Here is a 27,459-nt window from a genome sequence, read left to right as displayed (position 1 = left end):
ACGTGCGTTGGCGTCGCAGCTGGCGCCGGCAGCGACAGCGACAGCGACGTTGACGTTGACGTGACGCTTTTGCTCGCGTGCAGCGCGCGCTTTGGTTTCAGTTCGTTTTCGTACGTTGTCCACGCCGAACGCAAACGGTCAGCGCCCACACAAGCAGAACAAGACACAGTCAGACGACGTCCAGTTGAGCACACGCACGCACACACACACGTGTACTGGCATTAGCATTGCCTGAGCAAAGCTCTCTGCTGGCGTAACGCATTCTTGTTTGTTGTGTTGTCGTGTCTTGTGCTTCAAAAAAAAAAAACAGTTAAAAACCTAACACACACACACACGCACGCACACGATTTTCGAATTCGAATCGAATTGGATTAGCAGAGGTGAAACATTTTGGACTTGATCGAATATTGTTTATATTGTGTGTTTGTGTGTGCTTTTTTTTTGCTGTGTGTGCCGCACATGTGCGACAGTGTGTGTGTGTTTGCATGTACGCGCTTATGTGTGTGCTGCTTTTTTTTTGTGTTCCTCTTTACGTGTGAGCTATGATAACCGTTAGCTGAACAAGTGCAATAAACCGTTATAAAAGGCAAACTCTGCACGCTTCGAACGCTTCCTCTTACCGACGGCAAAATGCAAGCAACCAAAATGCGAACACCCTTTGCCATACAGGAGATCCTCGGCCTCGGCGTCGGCGTCGGTGCCTATCAACAGCAGCAGCAGCAGCAGCAGCAACAACAACAACAACAGCAGCAGCAACAATCGTCGCAGGCAGCTGCCGCTGCCACGCCCAGCGCCAACGAGGCGCCACTTTCACCGGCCGCCACGCCCCCGCCGCGCAACGCCAACACGCCGCAACAGTCGGCGGTAAGCAGCAGCGCCCAAAACGCTGCCCAAGCGCTGGAGCAGCAGCAGACGAGCTCGCGCGACTCGCGCTCCATTTCGCCGGACGTGACACGTTTGTCGGCGGCCGCTGCCGCCGCCGCTGCGGCTGCTGCCGCCCACTGCCAGCTGCCCGTCTTCAATCCGGCGAATTTCTATGCAGCCGCCGGCTATGCCGCTGCCGCCGACCCGGCCAACGCAGCGGCCGCCCATCATCATCATATGACGACGCTGGCGGCGGCCGCCTATTTGCGCGGCTTTCTGCCGCCCGGCTTTAGCACGCCCCACGAGTTCCGCGGCCACTTTCAGCAGCATTTCGGCGCCCAGTTTGCAGGTGAGTAACAAGCGTCTGCGAGACAGTTGCATTTTGCCGTTAGAACGTGTTGAAGTAACGGCTAATTAAATGACGGGCGGCGACAAGGACAAAAGCTGCACAGAAGCTTTGTCTTTGCGGTCGCACAGAGAGGCGACGGGCTTGGGGCGAGAGGCGAGGGGCGAGAGAGTGAACGACAACAAAAACACAACGAAAGCAACCAACTGGCAACTGAACGAATCCGCGAACGGGCCACTCTTTAGGCGCAGCTCTAATAAGCTCAAGTTGAGGCCCGCAGCTCGCTCCGCAAAGGGGTTGCCAGATGCGGCGAAGGCCGCGTTTCTTCGCCTCGCTGGGCAGGCAACAATTAAAACAATAAAACGACAAATTAAACACAAGTCGCTGGTGCGGGCGATAGGTAGGCGGGAGGGGGGGAGGGAGGGACGGAGCTAGTAGGTAGCTATGATTAGGACAAAGGGTGCACAGAAGCTTATTAATAACACACAGACGCACACAACCACACGCACATACATACATAGACAGCATTCAGCGACTGAAGTGTGTGTGAGATTTCACACTTCTCGCGGTGAGCCACTCACTGCGTATATGTGTGTGTGTGCGTGTGTGTGTGTAACGCTAATTAAGCGCATGATTATCGAAGCTCATGCATTGCGTCAATTGCATTCCAATATGAATCCAATATGAATCCTATTTGAATAATCAACTCCAATATTCAATTGTTTGCCAATAAAGCCTGAACGAAAAAAACGGGACAGATGGCGAAGATTTATTATGGAAATGTGTTATAAAAGTAGTTTAAGTAACTCGGATAGGATCTAACTCTTATAGATAAGATAGTGAACGACTTAATTTAGACACTTGGCAAATATATAACAAATTTGTTATACAAGCACTTGACAAATATTTAACAATTACCTTTGGTAACATAATGCGAATTCAGTTTATCATATTCACATATTGAAGCTTATCAAGTGCAGATTAAAAACCAAAAAAACCTATTTGCAGGATTAAAATAAATACTTTAAAGAAAATTGTGAAAAAACTACAATTAGAATAAAGACCTTTCAAATGCCTTAGTTAAAAACTTAATGCGATTGTCTGAATATCATTTAATATCCTTTTGAGAAATATAGCAGATCTATACTTTATTCATAGAAGAAATTTTTGCTCTATTCTATTATTTGTATTATTATCAGAGTGGAATACAGGTTAGAGCAAAAGCTTTTTATATAGTTTGCTGATATATATGAACTATAGTTATAGTATATTTTATAATATTTCTCCACGAAATCAAAAAAAAAAAATTCATTTTCGAAAGATTTCGTTAAAATGAACTCAACAAATGTGAGTTAATGAACATTTTTTTTCATATTTTTTCATTTACGTCTTGAGAGAATCATTAAAGAGAAACGCAATTTCCGAAAGATTTCCTCTATTCGATTTAATCTACCTTAACAGATGTGAGTTAAAGCATCTTTTTCCATTTCCATCATTTTGTCATTTTTCTTTTTCCATTTACTTCTTGACAATTGTTGCAAAGGGATCTTGTTTTGTCGACTTGGATCTCTATATATGCCATAATAGTTATACATCTTACTAAATACTATCTAAAGATATACATTTGAATTATTGGATAAGGTTTCTTTCCTTTACTTCCTTGACATCTGCTCGCTTTTGGGGAGCCTTCACTGTACTCATGTCCTTACAAGAAGTATTTAAATTCGAACTCACAAAATCGATTATAGGAAGCGCAATATAAAACAATTAGCTTTAAAGGCATTACGCTCAAATTCTCTTCGTTTATTTATTGTTTTATTATTGCGTTTTTTTTTTTTTGTAATAAATTACAATTACAATTCACAATTCTTGGCGTCTTTCTCTTAGCCAGTTTCAAAATAAAAGAAAGGCTCTAAACTCCTTCTCTGGCTAACGATTTTGCGGGTAAGTTAGAAGATTTCTGAAGCTCGTGTTTGCGGATTTTCGTGCAGTTATCCTTAAAAATAGAACATTTTTTTATACGAAATCTAATTTTTCGAACATTTAAGTCTCATTTTTCGAAAGAGTTATTCTAGCAGCTAGATATGTATGGAGCATTATGTAGATCACAAGAAACTGGAAAATCAGAAATTATATCCATATAAAACGTTCCCATGTTTCGACCGAGTTCTCCTATAGAGATATAAGATAAATGCCAAGTTGGGTTAGGATATATGGAAAAACAAGAAATTAATTCCATATGATATAGTAGTTCGATCCGTCCGATTTCAATTCTACTGCATTGACATTATCATAAGTAATTAATCAAGTTCTTTTCAAATATATTACTCTCAAAAATAATTATCTAAATATATGTATATACAATGCATATATTTAAAATATTTGATATATTAATATATTTATTAAGCAATGCTCTGACTGTTTTTTTGGGTTTTATTATCCAATATCTCTGTATGATAATATTATAAAATAGTATGTTAAATATGATATAATAATACCCTTACCCTTAATAATATAGATGATTGCATCGACATGGTTTTCTCTTTAATTATAAGGTACTTCGAATTTCTCTAATCGTTTGGTATACTCCCCCCCCCTCTCTCTCTCTCTCTCTCTCTGTCTCTCTCCCATCCTTTCTCGCCATCTCTGATCAGCCCTTAACTTTAATTTGCTCATATTTTTGGTCCTTTCTTCTTCTTCTTTTTATCTAATTTGCTATTCAATTTTATAAAGTTCACCTTTTGGGCCTTGTCGTCTTTGTGGCCCATATCATTTGTTAGTTTATTTGCCTTAGCGGTCACGCCCACACACACACATACACACAACCACACAAAGTTGAACACACATTTATTTGAATTGCTTTTGACCACAGCTACCTATCACACACACACACACACACATACACACACACGTTGACATATTCCGGCACTCGTTTTGCCCCTCTTTTCACGCTTTCGTTCTCTCTCTCTCTCTCTCTCTCTCGCTCTGGGTTTTTCTGCTATCTCTTTCGCTTGCATCCTTAAATGTTTGTGCTGCTGCCCACACACACGGCATACACGCACTTCATTTGTTCAATTTTCACACTTCTTCGCCTTAGCCTTTGTTGTTGTTGTTGTTGCTTTCACTGTTGACCTTTCCGCAGTTTGCTGCAGCGTCTTCTTCTACCGCTGCTGCTGCTGCTGCTGCTGCTGCTACTGCTGCTGCTGCTGCTGCTTTTTGCTGTAGGGCCACATTTAGTCTGTTTGCATAACAAAGTTTTCTATCCGTGTAGTTGTTGTTGTTGCCAACGCTTCGAGCCAAGTTGAGCTGTAAAAAAGGCAACGTCTTGTCCTTTTCTATGGCCCGCACAATGGCCACAGCAGCAGCAGCAGCAGGAGCAGCAGCAGTGGCCGTGGCGCTAGTTGTGTACAAAATAAATCGACTCGAGTGGTTAACCGCAGCGCAGGATCTAAAGAAGCTAGAGCAGCGGCAGGAGCCAGGAGCTGGGAGCTGGGAGTGTCAGATGTAGGAGCAGGAGGTTTGGATGCAGTAGCATATCCTTTTACTGCGAAATTGCTACTTTGCTGCTGCTGCTGCTGCTGGTGGCTCGTCACGTTGTTATCCTTAATTTGAGTGGCCATTGAGCAGCCGGGCAGGACAAAGTCCATGGCCAGCGGCGCAATATGGAGCATACTTTGCAGCTGCTGCTGCTACTTCTTCTTCTTCTTCTGGTCCCTTTTGCTTTTCTTATTTTAATAAATATTTACTTGAAAGTCATGCCACGACCTGCGAGTCCTGCGCGTCCTGCGCGACCTGCGCGACCTGTGTGTGTCCTCTGTGTCTGCTGCGTCAATGTTGTTTTTCTTTTTGCTTCTGCTGCTCAAAGTCACATCGAGAGGCCTCTCGCTGCTGTTTGGGTTCATTTTTTGGGCTCTTCACCTGAGGATCGCTGTCAGCAGCTGGCGGCACTTGTCCCACGCCCATTGTGCCCTGTCTTCTTCTTGTTGTTATTCTTGTTGTTGTTTGTGTAATGGCCGCAACTATTTTTCACACATTTGCGTTGCCCGAGAAGACGACAAACAGCCAACAAAAGGGCAACAGGCCTGGCTAACTGGCCAAGAGACTCGACTTGTTGTTGTTGCTCATTGTTTGGCCTGAGTCATTGGGCATTTTTTATTTATTTTTTTTCTCAGTTAAAGCGTAAGTGGATTTGTCTTAATGGCAAATAATTGCGCCCCAATTGGTTTTTTAATTGGGTTTTCATCATAAATATAGTATATATATACAGTATACATATACACAGTATATATATACATATATGGTTGAGTGGCTTTTTCCAAGTGCCGCACATGCTTTGCTAAATGCGGGCCAGATTTAAGGCTATGCTACAATCGGCGGGCCTCACAGCTATATTCATTCATTCATTCACGCATTTCTGTTCCTAAACTTATCTTTTTTGTCTGTTGGCTGTTTCCTATGCTCAATCATACAAAGCCTGCGCGGCTTACTATCTTAGAGCTGTTCCAAAATGTATCCTTGCAATTTAGATTATCTAAATCTCATTCTATATCCATATCTATGTATATACATATAGTTAAATTGCATAATGCTCAGAAGTTGACATTTCTTTTTTGATTATTTCTCATCTGTTCGTTTTGATCCTTGACCAAACATTAAAATCATTAAGCTGAGCTCTTCATCAATTAATCTTTACAAACATATATGTAGGTATATATACATATATACTGACTCATTTCTAGCATTATGTTTAGCACATAATTAATCCTATAGCCGCATTGTGACAATCCCTTTTATATTACTAATTGACCCATTGGGTGCCTATTAAATATCAATATTTTCTGCCTACTTCTGAACCTTTGCTCTATCGCATTTTTAAAATCAAGTCCCTTCCCCTGCCATTATTCGCTCGCATCTGCCACGCGTGTTGCCGAAAAGAAAAGAATCGCATAAAAATCAATCGCACCAATTTTGCCAACAAAAAAAAAGAACCCAAAAAACACAAAAACTAACCTCAAATTCTTAAGCAAAATACGCGATAAGAATCGGGCTGAAAGAAGGAGGATATTTGCGATATTATCGCCCAGCCGCACTTCCGAAATGTTCAATAAAGAAAGAGAGAGAGAGGGAGAGAGAGTTAGAGAGGGAGAGGGAGAGAGTGCGCATTTCCTGCCAGCTCGGACAAAGGTAATTCGATAGTTTTTCGCACATTTTTGGGAAACTAATGTGGAAATTGTTGTAGAAAATTGCTATATCAAGTGTTAATTATGTGACAATGAGTCGGCCAAAAGGGAAGAGGGTAAGACAGCCCGAGAGAGGGAGAGGAGTGGAGAGGAGAGGGGGGCATATTTATGTTTTGATAATAATTTGTTGTAATTGGAAAACTACAAGTTCAGTTTTCACGAAAAACCGGACCAAAGCAAACAACCGAAACGTAAACAAATGAAACGCAAAATAAAATTAAAAAGAAAAGAAAGAAATGAGAATTTCCCCGAAACGGCAGAGAGCCAGCCGCAAGTGGCACGAACTCAACTGCTGCATAAACACGGCGCAGTTGCAATTGGATGTGGATGTGGATGTGGATGTGTGGAATTGAAAATTGTGAATCGGAGGAGCGCATTTGTGGCAAGTGAAAGAGTCGAAACAAATTGATGACAACAAGTGGCAAGTGGCAAGTGGCAAGTGGCAAGCAGCGCGTCCTCCAGCCCAGCTTCGTTTATGACTTTTACTCAAAACGCTGGCGCTGGCTGCCCCCCCCCCCCTCCCCCTCCTTTCGCCACAGCACCTGCCCCTGCCCCACAACCAGCGATGACTGATCATGCAGCCAAAGGCAGAACACTTCAGACAGGGGCAGCCAACTGGCAGATTCGTCGTCATCATTTTCTAGGAAGCACTCGAGTGCGCCGCAGCGTGTAAACAACTCGCTGAGATTTTCCCATTTCGCTCTCTCGCTCCCGCTAAACAGCTTGGCCCCAGTTCCAGCTCTGGCTCTAGCTTAAGCAATAGCTCTAACTATAGCCACAAGGCTAGTCAGCGCCGCACTTTAAGTGGCTTTGTTCCCAAGCTAAGCCACAGCGACTCGATGAAAGCCTCAAGATGATTTCTGCATGATTTGCATTTAAAAGCCTTCTGGCAAACACACAGAGCCCACGGCCAGGGCCATAGCCACAGCCACAGTCAGAGCCACAGTCAGAGCCACAGCCAGAGCCACAGTCAGAGCCAGAGCCAGAGCCTAAGCCGGAGCCACAGCCACAATTGCCTGTTTTGAGAAAGTGCCCAAACACATGGACACACGGCCCAAACTTGACTCCAAGCTGCGCTTTAACATTGCCACCAAAATGGGCGCCACTTGATAATCCAGGAATCTAACTGCAGATAAAAATAAAGTTAAGAGTTTCAGAAGTGAAAAGCTGCAAAAGGCTGCGAATGAATGAAGTTGAAAAATAAACTTTGCATAACTTTGAATACATGGTCAATTAATGCTTGCGAATAAAGTGAATGCAATGGAATGAATAAGTTCAGTTAAACAAGCTGAAAAATGATGAGAAAAACATAAAAATAAACAATCTGAATAGAATGAAGAGAACATTAAATCTATAAAAGCAGAAGCAGGTCTTGGTTACCTTGAAAGAGATACTAAATATGCATGCCATATATGATAGCAAACGAATTAAAAGACACTTCCAAGTGTTTCGAATGTATTCACAGTGAATTTGATCGGAAGAATGCAGAAGAATGCCTTCAACAGCAAAGCACAAAAGGGATAATAGATGTGAATACCACATAAGAGAACAAGCCAATTAAATGCAATCATGAAGCACTTCCAAGTGTTTCGAATGTATTCACGATGCCTGTGACAAGTAATCAACAAATAAGTAATCTTAAATACCATAAAAAGAATGATAAATATGCTTGCCATATATAACAGCAAGCGACTTAAGTCCAATCATGTAGCACTTCCAAGTGTTTCGAATGCATTCACACTGCCTTTGATAAGTTATCATCCATATAGCTACTCGGAAAAGCAGAAGAATTTGTTAAATACCATGAAAAGGATAATAAATATGCTTGCCATATATAGGAGCATGTAAACTTAATGCAGGTATCAAACATTTACAAATGTTTCGAATGCAGTCACAGTTCCTTCGGCAGGTTATCCTCCACGTAGTCTCTCAAGAGACCAGAAGAGTGTCTTGAATACCATTAAATGCATAATAACTAAACAGACCATATATAAGAGCAAGCGAATTAAATGCAAGTATGAAAGTTTTGCAAATGTTTCGATTGCATTCACAGTGCCTCTGATAGGTTATCCACCACTCAGATACCGCAAGTTCGTATATTTGCAATTACCCCGACAAATTTGGCACTTAGAAAGTCGTTAATCTAATCAAATGGCAGGTCGCAAAGGCGGCAACTGTTCGAGTGGCTGACAACCCCAGGCGATGCGCCAGGAGAAAAGGACTCGCTGGGACTCGTGACATTTTTACAGGCGTATTGCGTGCGCAAATTGAATATTAAACGTGTTAATCTATTTTAGGGCCACACGCATAGTCCACACACCTCCACACTCACCACTCGCACTAAACTTTATTTTATTTGCCAAGCGCAATTTATTTGGCGATCTCAAGCGCAGTTAACCAGTAGCGAGTGCCCAAAGCCGAGTACCCGATACCGACTACCGACTACCGAGTACCGAGTACCAAAGTGCCCTGGTCTGGGTCTGGGACTGGGTCTGGGTCTGGGTTCGAGGCGTTGCGCGTTGCCTTTAAAAAGCGTTTGACTTTTTATTAATTTCCCTGTTGACAGCAATTTGCAACGCTACACGAATTTGTTACCACCAAAAACACACACACGCACACACGCTCAGCCGGGGGCTGGGCCCTGACTCTGGGACTGGGCCTTGGGTCTGAATGTTATGTGAAACGAAACGGCCGAAAAACTTCCGCATGTGTTGATGGGTTAATAAATATTTGAACACACACACACACATGCACACAACTGACACATTAAACGGCCTGTGTGTGTGTGCGAGTGTGTATTTTTATATTTACCGCTATTTCCGTGCCAGCATTTGCAGTGTTGTAAAACGTTGCGCCCCCGAAATGGACAAGACCACAAAAGGGTTGTTGCTTGTTGCAAGTTAGTTGCCCATTTGAATGGCACGTTTGCTGGCTGCCACATTACGACTGTGGCTGGAGGGGCGGAGGGTGGGGGGTGGGGGGCAGTTTTATGGCCAAATGAATTTTACACAAGCAAAATACACAATTTGGCCCGGTTTGTGATTCGTTGCGGGCAACATGTCCACTTTGAATGCTGTAGCTAAACACACAAAAAACAAAAGCACGTTTGCAGCTGAACATTTATCGATAAGTTTGCAACTAGATTACTCTGCATGAATTTACATTTCAATCCAACAACGATTGAAGTCCGTTTAATGACAGCGATTCCTTGGCCGATTCTAAGCTTTCAGGTAAGCGATAAGTGTGCAAAGCTAGAAGCTACTTTTAAAGCTGCTCTTGATTGGGCACTGTTATCGATTAGCTCGATAAATTAGTTGAAAGATAAATGCTTGGCCGATTGAAAGCTTTCAAGTGATCGATAAATGTGCCTTATCTGTTATCGATTAGCTGACATGTGATTTTCATCGATAAATTAGTTGAAAGATGAAACAATCTTTCCACTTATCGATTGCTAACTTTTTTATTGTTTTAGCAATTGAATCTTTGAACTTGACTTGTTATTAATTAGAATTAATTAGAAGAATTAAGTGATAGCTGGCATGCACTCTGACCTCGACCAAAGCTTCATTTGAGCTCGATTTCTATTTGCATTAATCAACACTTATGTTATCGATTAGCTAAACGATAACCTGCATGCTGCTAATGTCGATAAATATTGCGCCACGATTGCGGCCAAGTTGAGTTTACGGACTCTTCAGCCACGCCCACTTGGCGCTCGGCGAATGCCGATTACCCAGAAACAACAACAACAACAAAAGCTACGCAAAATGACGTCTAATTAAACATAAATAAAAGAGAATAAAAGCGAAATTGGAAAATGAGAAAATTGTTTTTGGCGCTGCCAAAGCACCTGCCGTGTCCGCAGCAACAAATCCCCCTATCCCCCTCTATACACTCCCTCTCTCCCCTTTGCTCCACGCGCCGCTCTATCTCTTTCTCTCTGTCTTTGGCGCAGGCTCAAGTGCATGGGGAAATACATAATTGAAAAGCTAAAGAATGCAAAAGTGAAGAAAAATTTGAAGCAATTTGGCGTTTGGCGGCGACAACAACAACAACAACAGCAACAACAACAACAACTAAAGGCAGCAGCCGCCGCAGTGGAAGCTGCGGTAGCTGCGGGGTATGTGGTGTGGGACGACTAGAGGAAAGAAGAAAAAAAAGCTCACTAACTACCCAATTATTTCATTTAAGCTTCACTGCTTCAGCGCAGCTGGCAACGCGCTCGACGTCGCAGTCGCAGTCGCGGTCGGCGTTCGAATTGAGCGACGCGAAGCAAAACGCAAAATGGTTGAAGAAATGCGAGCAAAACGAAAGCGCATAAAAACTCGAATACAAAACAACAACAACAACAATTCGAACTACGACCACAATGCGCCAAGCTTGGTCAAGTGGTTTGGATGAGGGGAATTGGGCGGGTGTGGTGGCGGTGGTGGGGGAGGGGCTGTTTGTTAGCTGTAAGCAAATTTAAGCACAGCAGAAAATCAATGGCAAGCAAAAATCTTTGTGCGGGCAACAACAACAACAATGGCAAAAAGTGAAATTGGAAAATAAGCGTAACACAAAACCCCAGGAAAAGTGTAGCTCGCGGCCCCAAAACGTCGCCCCAGCAGTGGCAGCCGCAAACAGTTGTCTGATTGTTGCCATTTATGTTGTTGTTGTTGTCGTTGTTGTTGTTGTTGTTGCAGCAGTTAGCTGAGTGGCAGCAACAATGGGAATTGGCAAATGCCATAAAGATGATATTTTTGTACAGCGATTCCGCATTGCCTGTCCATATCGCTTGTACAGTGATCCAATTGCAGTCTGGCAACGCTACACATCTCTTTAATCTTTAAGCGAACGTTCTAGTAAAACTGAAATTATCAAACTGTATCGGTAATTACAATTTTCTGTTAAAACTTTAGCTTAAAGACGTTGCCTAACACAGATCTTAGTATATAGAGCACGCTACTGGCAATCTGGCAACACTAAACGTTCTAGTTTGGAGAGTATCCAGCTCTTCACGTTGCAAAATATTGTCTTCTCCAATTCCAGTCTTATACCTGGTCGGAAATTAAAAGAAACAAGTTGACCTTTACATTAGTTTGCATAGAGAGGCGTGATATAACGAAAGTATGGCAGCCCTGAGTGCAACAAACTTACATTAACCCATTTTTAGGTTGCTGGGAATAGTTTAAAAAACCAATTTAAAGCATTTTTTAAAAGGAAAAGTTGCGCATAAAAATATAAAACGCGCTCAAGGCACAGCCCTTTCTCGATTTTGTTCTAGATATATGGCAACTCTTAACCAATTAAAGCACAAATTTCTAGCTACCGACTAGCAAGCTAGAAAGAATCGTCTATCTAAACTTCGGGCAAAATAGCGTTTCCTTTATCTGAAGTTTGCTTTTTCTCGAGCACGGCAACCCTGTAAAGAACATCGTTAAAATTAAAAATTTTAATTTTGTCAAGTATGGCAACCCCCATCTCAAAGCAAGCCCCCTTTTTATCGCCTTTGTGTTGCCTAGAAGATAATCGAATGCAAAGGCGACAATTCTGAATTCGTTGCGAATTTCGACTGTTTGCTTAAACGTGAACTTGCACCAGTCTGGCAACGCTGAACATCTGAAAACAAAAGCCAGCAACTATCCAGAATTAATCCCCCCCCATTTAAATGTGACCCTCGCCCCAAATAAAGTTACCCAAAAAGGCAAATTTCATTTTTAGCCCCCAAACTCGACGCCCACGCGTTCGCTCTCGCTCTCGCTCGCACTCGCATGTCGTCTTGCAGCGTTTGCCCGCCATCTTGGAAAAAACAACGGGAATGCCGACACCCACCGCTCGCCGCTCGCCGTTTGCCGTTTGCCGCCCTCCGCTTTTTCGTATTTATTACAAGAAGAGAACAAAAAGAAAAAAAAAGAAAAATACGAAGAAAACAACACGCAGCGCAAATCGAGTTAACGAGCTAACAGCAGGCGGCAGGGTGGGGCTGGCGTTTGGGGAGGGGCCGCTGTCTAAGCCCAAAAATTGTCTCCCGCAGCAGCGGCCACCCCCAAAGCAGAGAGAAAGGCAGCGAGCAGCAACCACCATGCCGCAAGCCACCCCCAAAAAGGCAACTTTTGGGCTTGTGTAACAACTTGGAACTTAACCACCCGCCAGACGCATTGCCCCCCCCCCCAACCCCACTAAACGACCACCCCCCATCCCCAGCACCACCCCCTGCAGCTGCTGCTGCTGCTGCCAAGCACCACCGAAAAACATTTGCCTTTGCCCACTTTGTCGTTTTTGCCACTTTGCTTCTTCAACTTATTTACGTCTCCATTACAAATAATTGCGCGTCATATTGGCTCAGCAATGCTTGGCTACCAGTTGCCACCAGCCGCCCCACCGACCCACCGACCCACCGCCCAACTGTCGTGCCCCACCCCCTTACCACCACCGAGCATCTCTTTTGCCTTGGCGCAAATAAATACGTAGAACTGGCAGCAGCTACAAATGTGGCCCCATTTTGCCTAGACAGCAAAAGCAGCCGACAGCCGGCAGCCGGCAGCTTGGCAACGCCCCCACACCCTCCTTGCCAGCCTTACCTCCCTTGCCACTCACCCCTCGCCCCTCGCCAGTTGCCCCTACGCCACGCTTCTCTCTACGTAAGTAGTAAATACGCTCGAGTATTATTAACGTAAATGCAAAATTGCCAATTTCGAGTGTATTTCCTGTCAACAGAAATTTCCTTCATGGCGTCTCGCTACCACTTTACACCCCTCGCCCCCCCCCCCTCTTCTCCCTTTCTCTCCACCCTTGCATGCCCCTCAAGGTATTCAGTGAAATAAAATTAAAAGCAAAAATATCGCCACAGAGAATTGCTAAGAGAAACTCTGGCGCAAGGCATCGCGTTTTATTTTCTTTTATTTTATTTTATTTTTTGTTCAGCTCCTTTCCCCTCCCTGCGCTCCTTTGGTCTAGTTTGCGTTTTTTGGTGGCACCCGTGCGGCTCATTCGCCAAATTGTCGTTGTCTACGCATTGCCACAAGCGGCGAGGGTATCTTCTCGGCAGCCCAGCCCAGCCCAGCCCAGCCTGCGCCTCCATCTCCACCACGCGGCCTTCCGGGCCGCGGCTTTTATTAATATGTCTGGCAATTTCAATTTGACTTTATTGGTAATTTTACATTGCGTCTCTCTATAAACGACTCGCTCGCAACTAGGCGCAGCTTTGTGGCACGTTTGCTTCAGAATTGCCGGGCGGTGGTTGTGGGTCGGGGGGGTTGGGGACTAGTTGCCTTGGCAGCCATTTATCGCAGCGCTTTAGACTTAGACAAATGCGAGTAGCAAGGCCAATATCAAGCGGAATTGTGGGTAGCTACTCGTAAATGTAATTGAGAAGAGAACGACATATTGTGTGCAATGAGTATTGAATGTTACAGTAAATACATAGTTACAATAGTTATCGATAAATATCGAAAGAAAGCCGAAAACAGTTCTATGTCTCTGCGGTAGTTATCGATAGTATGCGAATGTGAGGAGGAACGTTAGCGAAATGGGCGACAAATTGTGCCCTAGCTATAAGTACATGCTGTAGTTATCGATAGTTATCGAAAGAAAGCTGAGCAACAGCGGAAGAGGGCATTAATTAAATGGGTGTAGTTTTATGTATCTGCGCTAGTTATCGATAGTATGCGAAAGTGGGGTGTTAACGACAATTTGTGTACCAGCTATGAGTACATGCTGCAATTATCGATAGTTATCGAAAGAGAGCTAATTGACATTGAGTACTTATATAATGCTATTCGCAAAACGTGTGCCATAAATCGTATGTATATCGACTATACAATAGTTATCGATCGTTGTAGTTACGTGTATACATATAATATCGATAGTTAGCGATAGTCACAGAAAGTGTGCCATGACTCTTAAGTATGTCGGCTATGCCATAGTTATCGATAAGTGCAGTTACTTAAATACACCTAACTATCGATAATTAACGAGCATCATGTCTTATGTCTAACGAGTATGCGAAAGTTATCGATATTACTTTAATCCATTTATTTCATTCTTCGCAATTCGCCTGCTTCCTCACTTCAACTAGTTGGGAAAATAAATCCTCAAACAGTCAGCTAACAGCTCCTTCTACATCCCATCCAGACTTTAAATAGGCCTTCTCAACGCGTTCGTTTCTCGACACTTATCAAAGCAATTATCGATAGTTGATCTTAAAGATAAATGGTCAGTTACTTGAGACCTGTCGGTGCCTCGCCTCGGCTCGCCTCGCCTCGCCTCATCCACGGACTGTCGTTTAACAAATTGGCAAATTATCCCATTAAAAGAGTGCCGCACCCGCTGCCCCCGGCCCTCGCCCCTGCCCCGCCCATTGGCAGCCAGTTAATGTGAAATTCATTAAATAGCACAAGATATCGATAACCGAAGAGAATCGACAAAACAAAGCCAGTCTTAGCTGGAAAATTGCTTAATTGAACATTTAATAAACGCACAAAGGAGCCACTGAAGTGGCCAGGACTGGACAGGAGCAGGAGCAGGAGGAGGAGAGTGCAAGGGTGAGGGCGAGGGAGATGGAGAGGGAGAGGGAGGTCAGCTGGGTATAGATTACAGTCGTAGAGCGGAAAAGATGCGAACTTCAATATCAAATTAATTTAGGCGGAAAATGAACCTGGAAAATGGGCAGAGCGGGAAGGGGTAGCAGGGAAGCTGGGCATAAAACCGAGCCAAAGGGCGAAACAAAGCAAAAGAAGAATGTGAAGCGAATACTGGGAATGTGTAGGGGGACGGGGGACGGGGGTGTGCAGGGGCCATCAGGCAAACCGCAAAATATCGCATGACAGAAAATCAAGCAACTCATGGCGCCGATTCATTGACCAGACCCAGGCAAAACCCAAGCGACCCGGTTCAGCACGGTCCGAGCAGCAAATTGAATTAGTAGCCAAAAACGAACGAGTGCGAGAGAGAGAGAGAGAGAGAGAGAGAGAGAGAGAGAGAGAGGGGGAGAGAGCAGACCGGTCCGAAATGAACCAACAAGGCGAACAGCAGCCGACATCGATAGCTGACCAAAGTGGCTAACCGGGCGAACGGACCCTCAACTCATCTGGCAGCCCGCCGCACCCAACAAGTGGGCGACGAAGGCCTTGTTGTTGCTATTTATAAGTGTGTGTGCGTGTGTGTGCCAGTGTGTGCGAGTGTGTGCCAGTGTGTGCGAGTGTGTGTGTGCGGGGCCAACTGGACATTGGGCAGCTGTCGTTAGCTAATTGTTAATTGATGTGTGTCTAATTATGCCCGCCAAAGTAGCCAGGCAATAAAAACAATCACAGCCACATGACAACCAGCAGCAACAACAACAACAGCAACAACAACAGCAACAACAACAACAACAGCAACAACAACTGAGCAAGCTCTCGCGTCGTGACAGGCACCGAGGCATCAGTTGAAGGTGCTCGCTCAAGGCATACTATATATATAACATATATATATAGATATAGACATATATATATAGATATACATCATATATAAAGTAAGGAAAATATTCATACATATATGTATATATATATATATATAGCAGGGATATCTTGGATATCTGATTATTTATTATTTCGTATAGCCATTCATAGCTATGGTAGCTATACGATATAGTGGTCCGATATATACATATATATCTATACATATATAGATATATATAGAGATGGATTTATCCCTTAAGCACATCCGTTTTCGAGCGATCATATCTGTGATATGCGATATACTTCTCCGATTTACTATATACATATATATTGAAGAGGATCTATCCATGAAAGAGTTTAATTTTCGACAGATTAGACCTATGTTAGCCATACGATATAGTCGTCCGATCCGCCATATATGCTGCCTGAAACAAAGTTTCCTGACAAAAGACCTGGAAGACCAGTTTTGCTCACGCAGCAGAGAGAAGCTCGTAATTGCAGAGTTTGATCAAGATGATACTGAACAAGCATGTATATATACATATATATATATATACTCTAAGCATTGCAGGACAAAATTATAAAAGCCTCCACAGGGAATCAAGTTTGCAATGCCAGAGAGAAGAGTATGCTCCATTTATAGGATTATAAATAAATGTAGTGAAAACAAGATTCAAAGAGAATTGAAATGAATGTAGTCCGTTCAAGAATGTGAAAATTCCCAACAGAATGGAAGAAGTAGAGCGCTGAGAAGAGAGAGATCGTAAGTTTGAAAATGAGCTGAAGGCATTCGAAACGAAACGGGAATCGAACAAACTTCAATGCAATTTGTACAAAAATAATATTCTATATAGTAAAAAGCAGACAATTGAAATATCAAGTATTTCTCTTTCCTATGAGAGTATTGTTATCCTTCCGCCCTCTTTCGCTCTGGCTCTCTCGCACTGATTGCCACAGCTTGGGACTAAGTTTCCCCTGAAGCTTAGAGCTATTTATGGCCAGAATATAATATGCTATATAATGCTTAAAGTATTATATATAAAAGTAGACACTTAAGAAAGCCAACAACGAATGGAATTTATTAAACCCGTTCGCATTCCGAGTCAGTTCGGAAGTTGATTGAGCGAGTGGCCCGGAAACTAATTTCGCTTATGGTGAAAAGTGAGACCATCATTGTGAACGCACACACACACACACACACACACACACATATAACTATATAATCACAATAGAACGCCCCGTGCGACACGCCTAAGCCGATTCCCGTTTAATTTGAGACCTGAGCCGAGCTAGAAAAAGAAGAAGAAAAAAAAGGGCTAAACCACTTAACACCCTAACACCCTAATTGTCAAAACAAAGCGCACACGAAACATAACACACACTACACACACACACACACACACACACACAGTCGCACAGCAAACACGAAACCATCTTGCTGATTTCGTAGACCCGGTTCCAGTTCCCCCCGCCCGTTGGCCCATGTCTTTGTAGTAGGCAGCATGAAAAGCCAAACAAAACTGGCTAAAGAAAATATTTTGTGGCAAATTTTTCTGAGAAGGAGAAGAAGGAGAAAAACATGCACGAAATATGGAACTGGAACTAGAACGAGACTGAGACTGAGACCCAGAGCCAGAGCCAGACTGAGGAGTCGAGTCGAGTCGAGTCGAGTTGCTGAGAGGACGTGCGCTTAACCCTTCGCTGACATTTGAATAAATCCTGGCAACTTGTCAAAATCTGCGCGCTGTTGAATGAAAGGCAAGCGAGCATGGAACAATTTTCAGCTGTCGCATATCGTGTGCGAAAAATCTAGGACCCAGGGGCCAGGCAGGGCCAGGGCCATTGCCAGGTTTTCTATAAGCATGAGCTGAGGTTTTTTTTTTTCTATAAGCATTTTCCTTTGAAGGATGAGCTCTCGCATGTCTGACAGCGTCTATTGTCAGGCATTTAAGGGAAATGCGATTGAGTTGTGCAGTTGGTTTAGCGACTGCGACTGCGATTGCCATCGCTCTGGTTGGGACATGTGTTAAGCAAGCGGCAGGAATGTCTGCGGCATATGCAACAGGCGTGCAGCAAAAAAAATATGCTCATCTCTTTCCCTTGTTCTTTTCCCTCCTGCAGAACAAGCGGCCGCACGTGGCCAGGACTATGCCAGCAGCTTGGCCAATGCCAGCGGCGATGAGCAGTCGCCCAGCAAATCTGGCGCCGCGGCTCTGGACACTGGCGCCTCACTGCTCGGCTCACCCACGGCCCTCAGCAATGGGCAAGCGGGCGGCTCCGCCAACGGCGCCAGCAGCAATGGCCACAACAGCAACGGCAATAACAACAACAGCGCGAGTTCCGGTTCCGGCTCTGGGTCTGGCTCCGGCTCTGGTTCCACGGCCAGCCGCTGCTCGCCCTCGGCCGCCTCGTCCTCCTCCAACGCTGCCGCCGCCCTGGCCCACGTGCAGCAGCAGCAGCAGCAGCAGCAGCAACAGCATCAGCAGGGCGGCCAGCCGGCGACGGCCCATCATCATGCCGCTCTGGCGGCACATCAGCATGCTGCGGCAGCGGCAGCGGCGGCACATCATCATGCCGCTGCCGCGGCGGCCGCCCATCATGCACACCACGCCCATGCCGCACATCATGGGCATGGGCATGGGCATGGGCATGTCCACGGACATGTGCATCATGCGCACGAGGCGGCATTTTTGAGCGCCGGCGCTGGCGGCGCTGCCAATCCGAATGGGCTGCTGGCCGGCCATGGCGTCGATGTGCTCGTCGGCCCCGGTGGCGCCGGTCCCGGCGGCAAGAAGAAGAACAAGCGCCGGCACGGACGAACCATATTCACCAGCAGCCAGCTAGAGGAGCTGGAGAAGGCCTTCAAGGAGGCCCACTATCCGGATGTCAGTGCCCGGGAGCTGCTCTCCATGAAGACGGGCCTCGCCGAGGATCGCATACAGGTGAGTTATACGTTCTACGTTTTAATGTCACTTTGCACTGCAGTGGCACGTGCCACGGCGGCAAGGATTTGTTGCAAGCGCCAAATGGCGTCCAGTTTTTATGGTCGCTCGTTAAGTTTTGGCGACGCTCGCGTTTTGGTTTATGGCCGTCGAGGGGCAGAAATCAAAATCAAAGGCGGCTGCTGCTTCGATTTGTTGTTGCGGCACTTGGCAAGTGTTGCCACACACACACACACACACACAGTGCCACATAATGAGGCACACTGATTACATAATTACGAGTGCACACACTCTTGCAACACGGCCGACAACAGCAACAACGGCACAAATGAAGTAAGAAAACGTGGCAGGCGACACTCGCCGACACTCCAAAAATCGCAAATTGCAAAAAATGCGACAATGATCGAGACCTCGAATCATCCCAAGGGGCAAGCCCAGCCCAGACACTTTCACCTTGCAACACTTTCAATGGGCTTGCAACAGCAGCAGCTGCTGCAGCTGGGCCCAATGCAAGCTCTTCAAAAGGGTTGCCTCTTTTTACATAACTCAACTGGGAAATTCATAGAGACACTCCCCCTATATCATATAATACAATATTCTGATATTAAATATGAAGAGCTTTACTTTAAAAATATATATAGCTGCTTATTATGTAATTGTGCGTTCCTTAGGCTTCAAGTTTGCCAATATATTGTCTTTATTTTTTAATTAGAAAGGAAAAAACTAAAAAAACATTACATATCAGATGAGAAAAAGATGGAAGATAGTTTGAAGATACTCTCTTAAGATTCTTGATGTATGCCGGCTTACAGATATACCTAATCCAGAAAACAGTTACAAGCTATAAATATTACTTTTTTTGGTATACTTAAGATTGTTCCGAAAAGAACAAAAGCCACTTTATCAGGAAGAAATAGTGCAAAAAGCAATGCGACTTATCAGAGAATGAAAAGAAGAAGAAGAGACAAATAGATTATAGAAAGAAATCGGGATATGTTAGATATATCAGGATGCCAAGTTAGTTGAAAATACAAATTTGGCAAGATATCAGATTATTCCATTAAATTGAAATGCATAAAAATAAAATTATTTAGGAAAATAAGGAATCCATTAAAGATTCCAAATCCTAGCGCAACATATCCTGGTAGAACCCCCCCCCCTCTACCCTCCTAAAAAAACCACCTTTCTGCAAGCTTAATTTGACCACTTCATAAGGTGTGCAAGATGGCGCCGAGCGAGACGAAGGTGTGGTAAAGAGGGCAAATGATAAAAGAAGTGACAGCGGCTGCGATGGGGAGGGGCTGCATGGGGGGGTTGGGGCACTCGGCGGCAACAAATGAAAGCACAAGAAGTCGGTGGCCAAATGGCTGACGTTCACTTTGAAGCCTGTCCACTCAAAGAGCAGGGGATGTGGGTAGCGGGGGGCTATGTGTGTGTGAGTGCAAATCAAATTAACAAGCACAATTGGCTTGCAAAAAAATGTAATACGCACAAGTAAAACGAAGTACACACACACACACACACACACACACACACACGCACGCACTTCAATTAAGTGCAAATATGGCGCAGTCTGCGCACAGCTTGAAAAATGCCGTTCGGGAATGGCAGCGGGAGTTGTTGTTGTTGTTGTTGTTGTTGTTGTTGTTGTTGTTGTTGTTGTTGTCGAGTGACTGGGCGGGGTGAGGGTGAGGGGGGGGCTCTCACTTGGCACTCGGCGACGGAGGCAATCATTAGCAACAGCGCGACACGACGACAAGAGCCAAGGCTACGAATGCGAAATGCGACTGGCGATGAGTGCAATTTTCAAGGGGCTGTCGCGAAGGGGACGCGGTGCGGAAACGGCGACAATGGCAGCCATGCAAATACATGCAGACAACTGCAGCAGCAGCAGCAACAACAACAAATCGAAGCCACCATTAAAAGTTCGCTTCGCTCTCGCTGCGTTCGCTCTCGTTGATTGTTTTTGTTTTTTTGCCTGCCGTTTTTAATTGCATTCCATTTTGTATGTGTTCCGCTGCTGCTCTCACTGTACTTGTCTGTGTATGTGTGTGTGTGTGTGTGTGTATGTGTGCGTGTGCATATTCGCCCCTGTGCATGTTGTTTTTGCTGCTGCTGCTGCTGCTGCTGTATTTTGTTTTTGTGTTTTCTTCATTCTTTTATTGCTTTTCTACGACGCTGTCAATTTATTTTTGCACGTAGCTGTAACGTAGAAAGAAGCATGGCCGGGCGAAACGTGTTTTTGGCTCGCTCGCACGCCTGCAGCATGTCATTGGGCTTGCGCTCGCTCCCTTTCACACACGCGCCTCGCAATGGCCGGCGAGAGTAGTTTGGCGCAGCAGCAAAAGCTTGACAATCAACCGAATTTGCCGCTGTCAAAAGTCAACAAAGCTGACAGGCGACAAAAGTGGCGACAACGTGTTTAGCTAACTGCCGCTAATGCGCTTTGCCGACTCGATTAGCCACATGCTCACAGAGCCTATTGAGCTGATTTCTGTTTAGCTGCGCCTTGCTTGTCGCCTGTGCGTGTGCGAGTGCGTGTGCGTGTGCGTGTGCGTGTGCGTGTGCGTGTGCGTGTGCGTGTGCGTGTGCGTGTGCAGGGCTTGGTGCGACAAGGATGGCAGATGCATGACAGAAGGCATTGTGTTTGGCCCTCACTGCAATTGGCTCTCGGGACTTTGACTCAGTTCCGCCGCGCTGCTCCATTTGTGTGTTGGCTCATTGTTTCTTTGCTAATTTCAACATGCTCTTGTCCACATTTTTAAGTACACTACACAGAAAAGGCACAAAATGAGCAAGAAAAATAAAATAACGAAAAAAAAAAAACCTTAAAAACAATGCAAACAATTTGCAAATGCATTTAAAATGCATTCGCCATGCACTCCACCGCCTGTTGCAATTGCATAGCTGAGGCACAATGGCAAACTCTCAAGGGAAATCGCTCAAGCACCAATAATTTCGCTTTACTTAAACACATTTTCGAGAGCTTAGCAGAGCTTAACTGAAGCACTTGCCACCTTGCAACATTATTGATTTAAAGCAAACTCAACCCGTGAGTAAAAGCTCTTCAAATAGCCGTATCTGCGTTTATCTCGAGAACTCTAAGAAAATGCACGATAGCATTTAAGCCGTTATCGATTTGTTGTTATCGATAACAGACAAAATGAAAAAAACTCTCGCTTCGTCAACTTTCTCCACGTGCTGTGCAGCTCTTTATTTTCTCCCTCTACTTCCTGCTGTGTGTGTGTGTGTGTGTGTGTGTGTGTGTGTGCTCAGGCCCCGTCCCCGGCCAACCCCTGCTTAAATCATCAGCAAAAGTGTAACAAATGTTTTGCATTCTTCTTCTTCTTCTACTCCTTCTTTTTTTTTTTTTGCATAATTTTAACTGCTCAGCCGCGTTTACACATTAATTATACACTTTACACAGCAGCCCCTGCCCCTGCCCCGCCCCGCCCCGCCATTTTACCATTTTTTTTTTCTTTGCTTTTCCTGCTGATGTTGCTGCGTTTTTAATGAGCTGTTAAAACACACACACACACACACACACTCACGCACACGCACACATTTAAAATGATTATGCATAATTATGTAATTAACATTTAAACAAAAGAGGTTATGGCTATGAAACAAAAGCATTACACAAATTGCTATTTGCATTTTTTTTTTCTGCTTTTTTGCATCGTTAAAAAATGCAACCAAAAAAAGTAGTTAGATAATAGCTGAGAGATTGCGAAGAGAATCTAAAGCGCACGACTAGCAGATACCGTGTAAATTATCTGCCAATAAGTTTAATTTCGTCTTCAAGCAGCTGGTTACTAAATTTCCGATCTCTAGATCAAATTGATCCCAAGATTCTGAAGTTGCACTCAAGACTGGGATGTTACCAAATCGACTTTTTGTATACATATGAGTCACCAGATGGCAAATAAATCCTTATAGAAATATGTCTAATGATACTTTTTTAAGATCTGGCATATTCGCTTAGCTTTTTCTCAGAGTTGGGCCTGCATTTTTGGACATGGCTCGAGAAACTCGCTTGCGATTTGAAAAAGCTTTTGGATTCCCTCATAATAATATTAAAAGTGCAGCACATTTCAGTCAAGCCCATTTGCAGCAATACAGGGTATTAACAGTTCGAAAATGGAATAACTTACAGAATACCCTGTAGCCTTGTCTAAGGCCTCAATAAGCTACTCTTTTGTGTAGGATAATCGACTGCAAAACACAGTATAAGGAATAAGAAATAGAATAAACATAGGCTCCAGAATACCCTGTAGCCTCGTCTAATGCCTCAATTGATGAGCTACCCTTTTGGACAGGGTAATCGGCTGCAAAAGCCCATGTTAAGCATTACAAATTGAATAGACATAGGCTGTAGAATACCCTGTAACCTAGTCAAAGACCTTAATGAGCTACCCTCTTGCATGCCCTCACTTTATAGGGTAATCGACTATAAAATCAACTAACAGAAGATGGCATATTAAAAGCTTGCCGCGTGCCGCACTTGTTAGCATTTTTTAAACCCAATCCCCGCCTCTATTACCTCCCCCCCCCCCCCACCCACCCTCTCTCCCTGCTGGCCAGTGCAGCAGCAGGCAAACAGTGGCAAGTTTCACAACACTGAGAACTGGGCACATTTTAAAAAGTCATTTATCAACGCATTAGCAAAACTGATTGAGCCCAGTGCCCACCCCCCCTCCTCGCGCAACTATCCTCCTTCCGCTCCCCCAGCCACTACTACCACTGCACTTGCTTGCGGGCCAGGGGCGGCATGGCGGGGGGGGTGGGGGGTGGGTTGGTTTGGTGTTAAGTGTTGTCAACTCAAGCAGATTTAATTTGCCATGTTTTTTTTGCCGCGTGTTTCTCTTGTTGCCATCTCAAGTGCAGCGGCAAACAAAACTAAACAACTGTAAATGCAAATGTTGACATCACACCAACAACAACAACGATTCCCCCCCCCCCCCCTCACCACTATCTCTAAGCATGGACAGCGGGCCGCGTGGCAAGCAAATTTAATGCGACCGCCGTCGACTTCTATTTTTATGGTCCGCAGAGAATTGCGGCACATGCAGCCAAAGCGAGTGAGAGAGAGAGAGAGAGCGAGAGAGAGAGAAAGGGGGAAAGAGAGAGAGAGAGAGAGCAACCCTGGGAAAGCCTGAACTTTTCACAACAGAAGATTAAGCTGTCCCCCGGGAGACACACAACCAACAGCAGCAACAGCGGCAACAACAACCCCCCTACTCCCCCCCCCCCCTCACCCCATTAACCTGATACCCCTTGAGACGCACCCACTTTACAAGTTGTCTGTGAAATTGAAAATTGACCGTTTAATGCACGAAAATGGAAAAACTGCTGGCAACATTTCGTGTGCTACTAATAAGTACTACAAAATCAGCGCGTGTCGCTGCCAAACAAGACAGAGGGGCGTGGCGGGCAGTAGATAGACAAGTGGGCAAAGGAAGAGCGGGTGGAAAGGGGGGAAGGGGGGGAGGGGGGTCTGTCTGTGTGACAAGTGGCGTTTCGACTCAATCGGCTCAGACGTCGCTCGAGTCCAAATAGACGCTGCCACGCCCACTCGCCCCCAAGTCGTTGTTGTTGCATTTAATTTAATTAGTTTTTGGCCGCTTTGCTGCACTCCACACACACACACGCACATACACACACGCACACACTTATATAGATGCATACAGATAAGGCTAAAGATATAGATCTGCCCATCCTTCGCACTCGGTTCGTGTCCTTGCTAACTCCATTTGCTCTGCTTCTGCCCCTGTTTCATTTTCTTTTTGTTTTTCCTCCTGTTTATGCGTAATTATCGCATTTTCACTAATGAAATTTTCGCCGTTTGTTTATATGACTGGATCGGGGGGGCGGGGGATCGGGGGAGCTGTGTAATCCTCACGGATATTCCTTCGCCTCGCTTTTTGCTTTCTTTTTGCTTTCTTTTTGTCAACAGCCGAAAGTTGCCTGCGACTAGTTTTCACTCTTTAAATTAACTTCATTCAATTTTGGCGTTGCTTAACGCCTTCAAATTCTCAACTGGTTAAAGCAATGCGATTCGGAAAAGCTCCCCTCCAAATTTTAATTATCTGTTGACCCCACACTCGCTTCCGATTCGGTTTTGTTTTCCCAATTATTGAGCTGCAGTTTGTTTTTTTTTTTTTGTGCATAGGGAAAAGATTTCGCTGAAAATCGAGGCAAAAATGTGAGCGTAATCTGAGCAAATGCCACGGCGAATGCAGAATAAGCAGCGCAACTCGCATATCAATTTTAATGATGCAGCTGCTGGGAATGCAACTGCAGGGAATGGTCTTCTAAATGTGGCTGTGTGTGCAATATACCCATTAGGCACATTGTGTGCAGGGTATATTAACTCAGAACCTTCCCTGATTAGGCTTTCTTTGGAATTGTTCTGTTATCTTCGTTATGCTCTCTTTATAGCCTAGCTTTATTTGTTCCGAAACCAATGTACCCATTTCACGCATTGCAGGGTATCCTAGTGAGAATATGCTACAGAGAGATGAAAAAACTTAAATACTTTGATAGCTCTTTCGAATGTTTTATTGCATTGCACACAAAACAATATTCCCGTTTCACTCACTTTGTACAGGGTATATTAAAACTGAAAAAGTTTCTCTCTTTATAAGCATCTTATCTCCTTTTGGGTAAACTCAATTCAAGCCAGATGCTCTTGGTATACTCACAAAGCCAATATACCCGCTACACTTTTTGTGTGCAGGGTATACAAATATGCTTGTGCAGCAGGAGAGAGTCGAAGGAACATTTTGCTACCTCTCTCGAATATTTTATGCATTACCTTAAACCTATATACCCATTATGCACTTTGTGTGCAGGGTATATTAACTCTTTTGGACCGTTCTCTATTTGGGGGTCTCTTTGAGATCGATTTGCCATCTATTGTCCAACCTTTTTCGCAAACCCAGCATACCCGCTTCGCACGCTTTGTGAAGGGTATATTAACACTGAAGAACATTCTTTCTTTGGGATCGTTCTATTACGGTTGGGGCTTCCTGAAGTCGATTTCTCTGATCCTGCTATACCCTAGACTTAGCACACAGCCAATATACCCGTTACTCACATTATGTGCAGGGTACATTATCTTTGGAATTGTTTAATCATCTTTATTAGGGTTTTTGTTCTTTGCTCTTGTGATACCCTAGCTTTTGAACACAGCATATATACCCGTTTTGCACACTGTGTACAGGGTATTTTAATGTGAACAGAAAAAGAAAAGCCTTTGCTATTTATATCGTATGTTTTTATCATCTTTGTTGGGGTATACCCTGTGTTCGGTTATACCCTAGCTCTCTTCAGTGAGATTGATCGCTTATTAAACCTTCCTCTTCTTCTTCTTCTTCCCCTCTTCTTCTTGTCGTAGGTCTGGTATCAGAATCGACGCGCGAAGTGGCGCAAGACGGAGAAGTGCTGGGGCCACAGCACCAAGATGGCCGAGTACGGGCTGTACGGGGCGATGGTGAGGCACTCGCTGCCGCTGCCGGAGACAATCATCAAGTCGGCCAAGGAGGACGAGTCCGTGGCGCCCTGGCTGCTGGGCATGCACAAGAAGTCGCTGGAGGCCGCCGAGCTGCTGAAGAGCGACGAGAGCGACAGGGAGACGCCCACCTCGGACGACACGAACACCTCGTACTCGGCGGGCAGCACGCACAACTCGCCCATCTCCAGTTTCTCGATATCGCGTCTGCTGTTCGACGCGCCGCCGCCGCCGCCCAGCGCGGCCGGCGGCAAGCAGAGCAAGCATGCGGCCCACGCCCATGCGGCACACGCCCATGCGGCACATGCCCATGCCCACATTGCTGCCGCGAATGCGGCCGCTGCAGCCGCCGCTGCGGCGCATCATCATCATGGCGATGCCGCTGCCGCAGCCGCTGCTGCGGCGGCCATGCACGCGGGCATGCATCATCATCATCACCATCATCATCACGGCGCGCATCCGACGGGGCAGCAGCAGCAGCAGCAGCAGACGGGCCAGCAGCATCATCCGTACAACCAGCAGCAGCACCTGCACCACCTGCAGCAGCTCCAGCAGCAGCAGCAACAACAACAGCAGCAACAGCAGCAGCATCTGGCCGAGCAGCAGGCAGCGGCGGCGGCGGCGGCAGAGCGACGCCAGCAGCAACAGCAGCAGCAGCAGCAGCAGGCAGCGGCGGTGCAGCATGCGATGCACATGCACCACCATGGCACCGCCGGCTATGCCGAGGCAGCTGTTGCCGCTGCCGCTGCCGCCGCGGCGGTTGCAGCGCGCAATGCCGCTGCCGCTGTGGCCGCCGCGGCCGCTGTTTCCGTTGCCGAATCCGAGCCGGAGGAGGAGCCCGACGAGGACGAGGACATGGAGAAGGATTGCGATGCCGATGCCGATGCCGATGTTGATGCGGATGCGGATGTGGACGGCGATGCGGATGCCGATGGCGACATTGACATCTGTGACGACGAGGACGAGGCGCTGTCCCATCAGCAGCTCCTGCTCAAGGTCAAGCAGGAGCACCTCGCCGCAGGAGGCGGCAGCGGCAGCGGCGGGGGCGGGGGCGGGCACGAAGGCGGCAGCAGATGAAACATGTACATCGATGTGTTGTTCTAGGCGAGCCAACGCCAAGGCTGGACACACAAAT

At 45.4% G+C, this 27,459-nt stretch overlaps 1 protein-coding gene across 1 annotated transcript; it reads left to right on the top strand.

Moving 5' to 3' along the window:
- Vsx1 (Visual system homeobox 1) lies at positions 1-27,459 on the top strand. Its single transcript, XM_064699410.1, has 3 exons — positions 1-1,213; positions 17,991-18,811; positions 26,211-27,459. The coding sequence occupies exons 1-3, from the start codon at positions 631-633 to the stop codon at positions 27,399-27,401; spliced, it is 2,595 nt and encodes an 864-aa protein (XP_064555480.1). The 5' UTR covers positions 1-630; the 3' UTR covers positions 27,402-27,459.

Source organism: Drosophila montana, unplaced genomic scaffold (genome assembly GCF_035044405.1).
Source record: "Drosophila montana isolate Dmon_TW-CO22-7 unplaced genomic scaffold, ASM3504440v1 contig_920_1, whole genome shotgun sequence".
Lineage (NCBI taxonomy): Eukaryota > Metazoa > Arthropoda > Insecta > Diptera > Drosophilidae > Drosophila > Drosophila montana.
The sequence above is the reverse complement of the archived record's forward strand: the minus strand, read 5'-3'. Positions and strand labels throughout refer to the sequence as shown.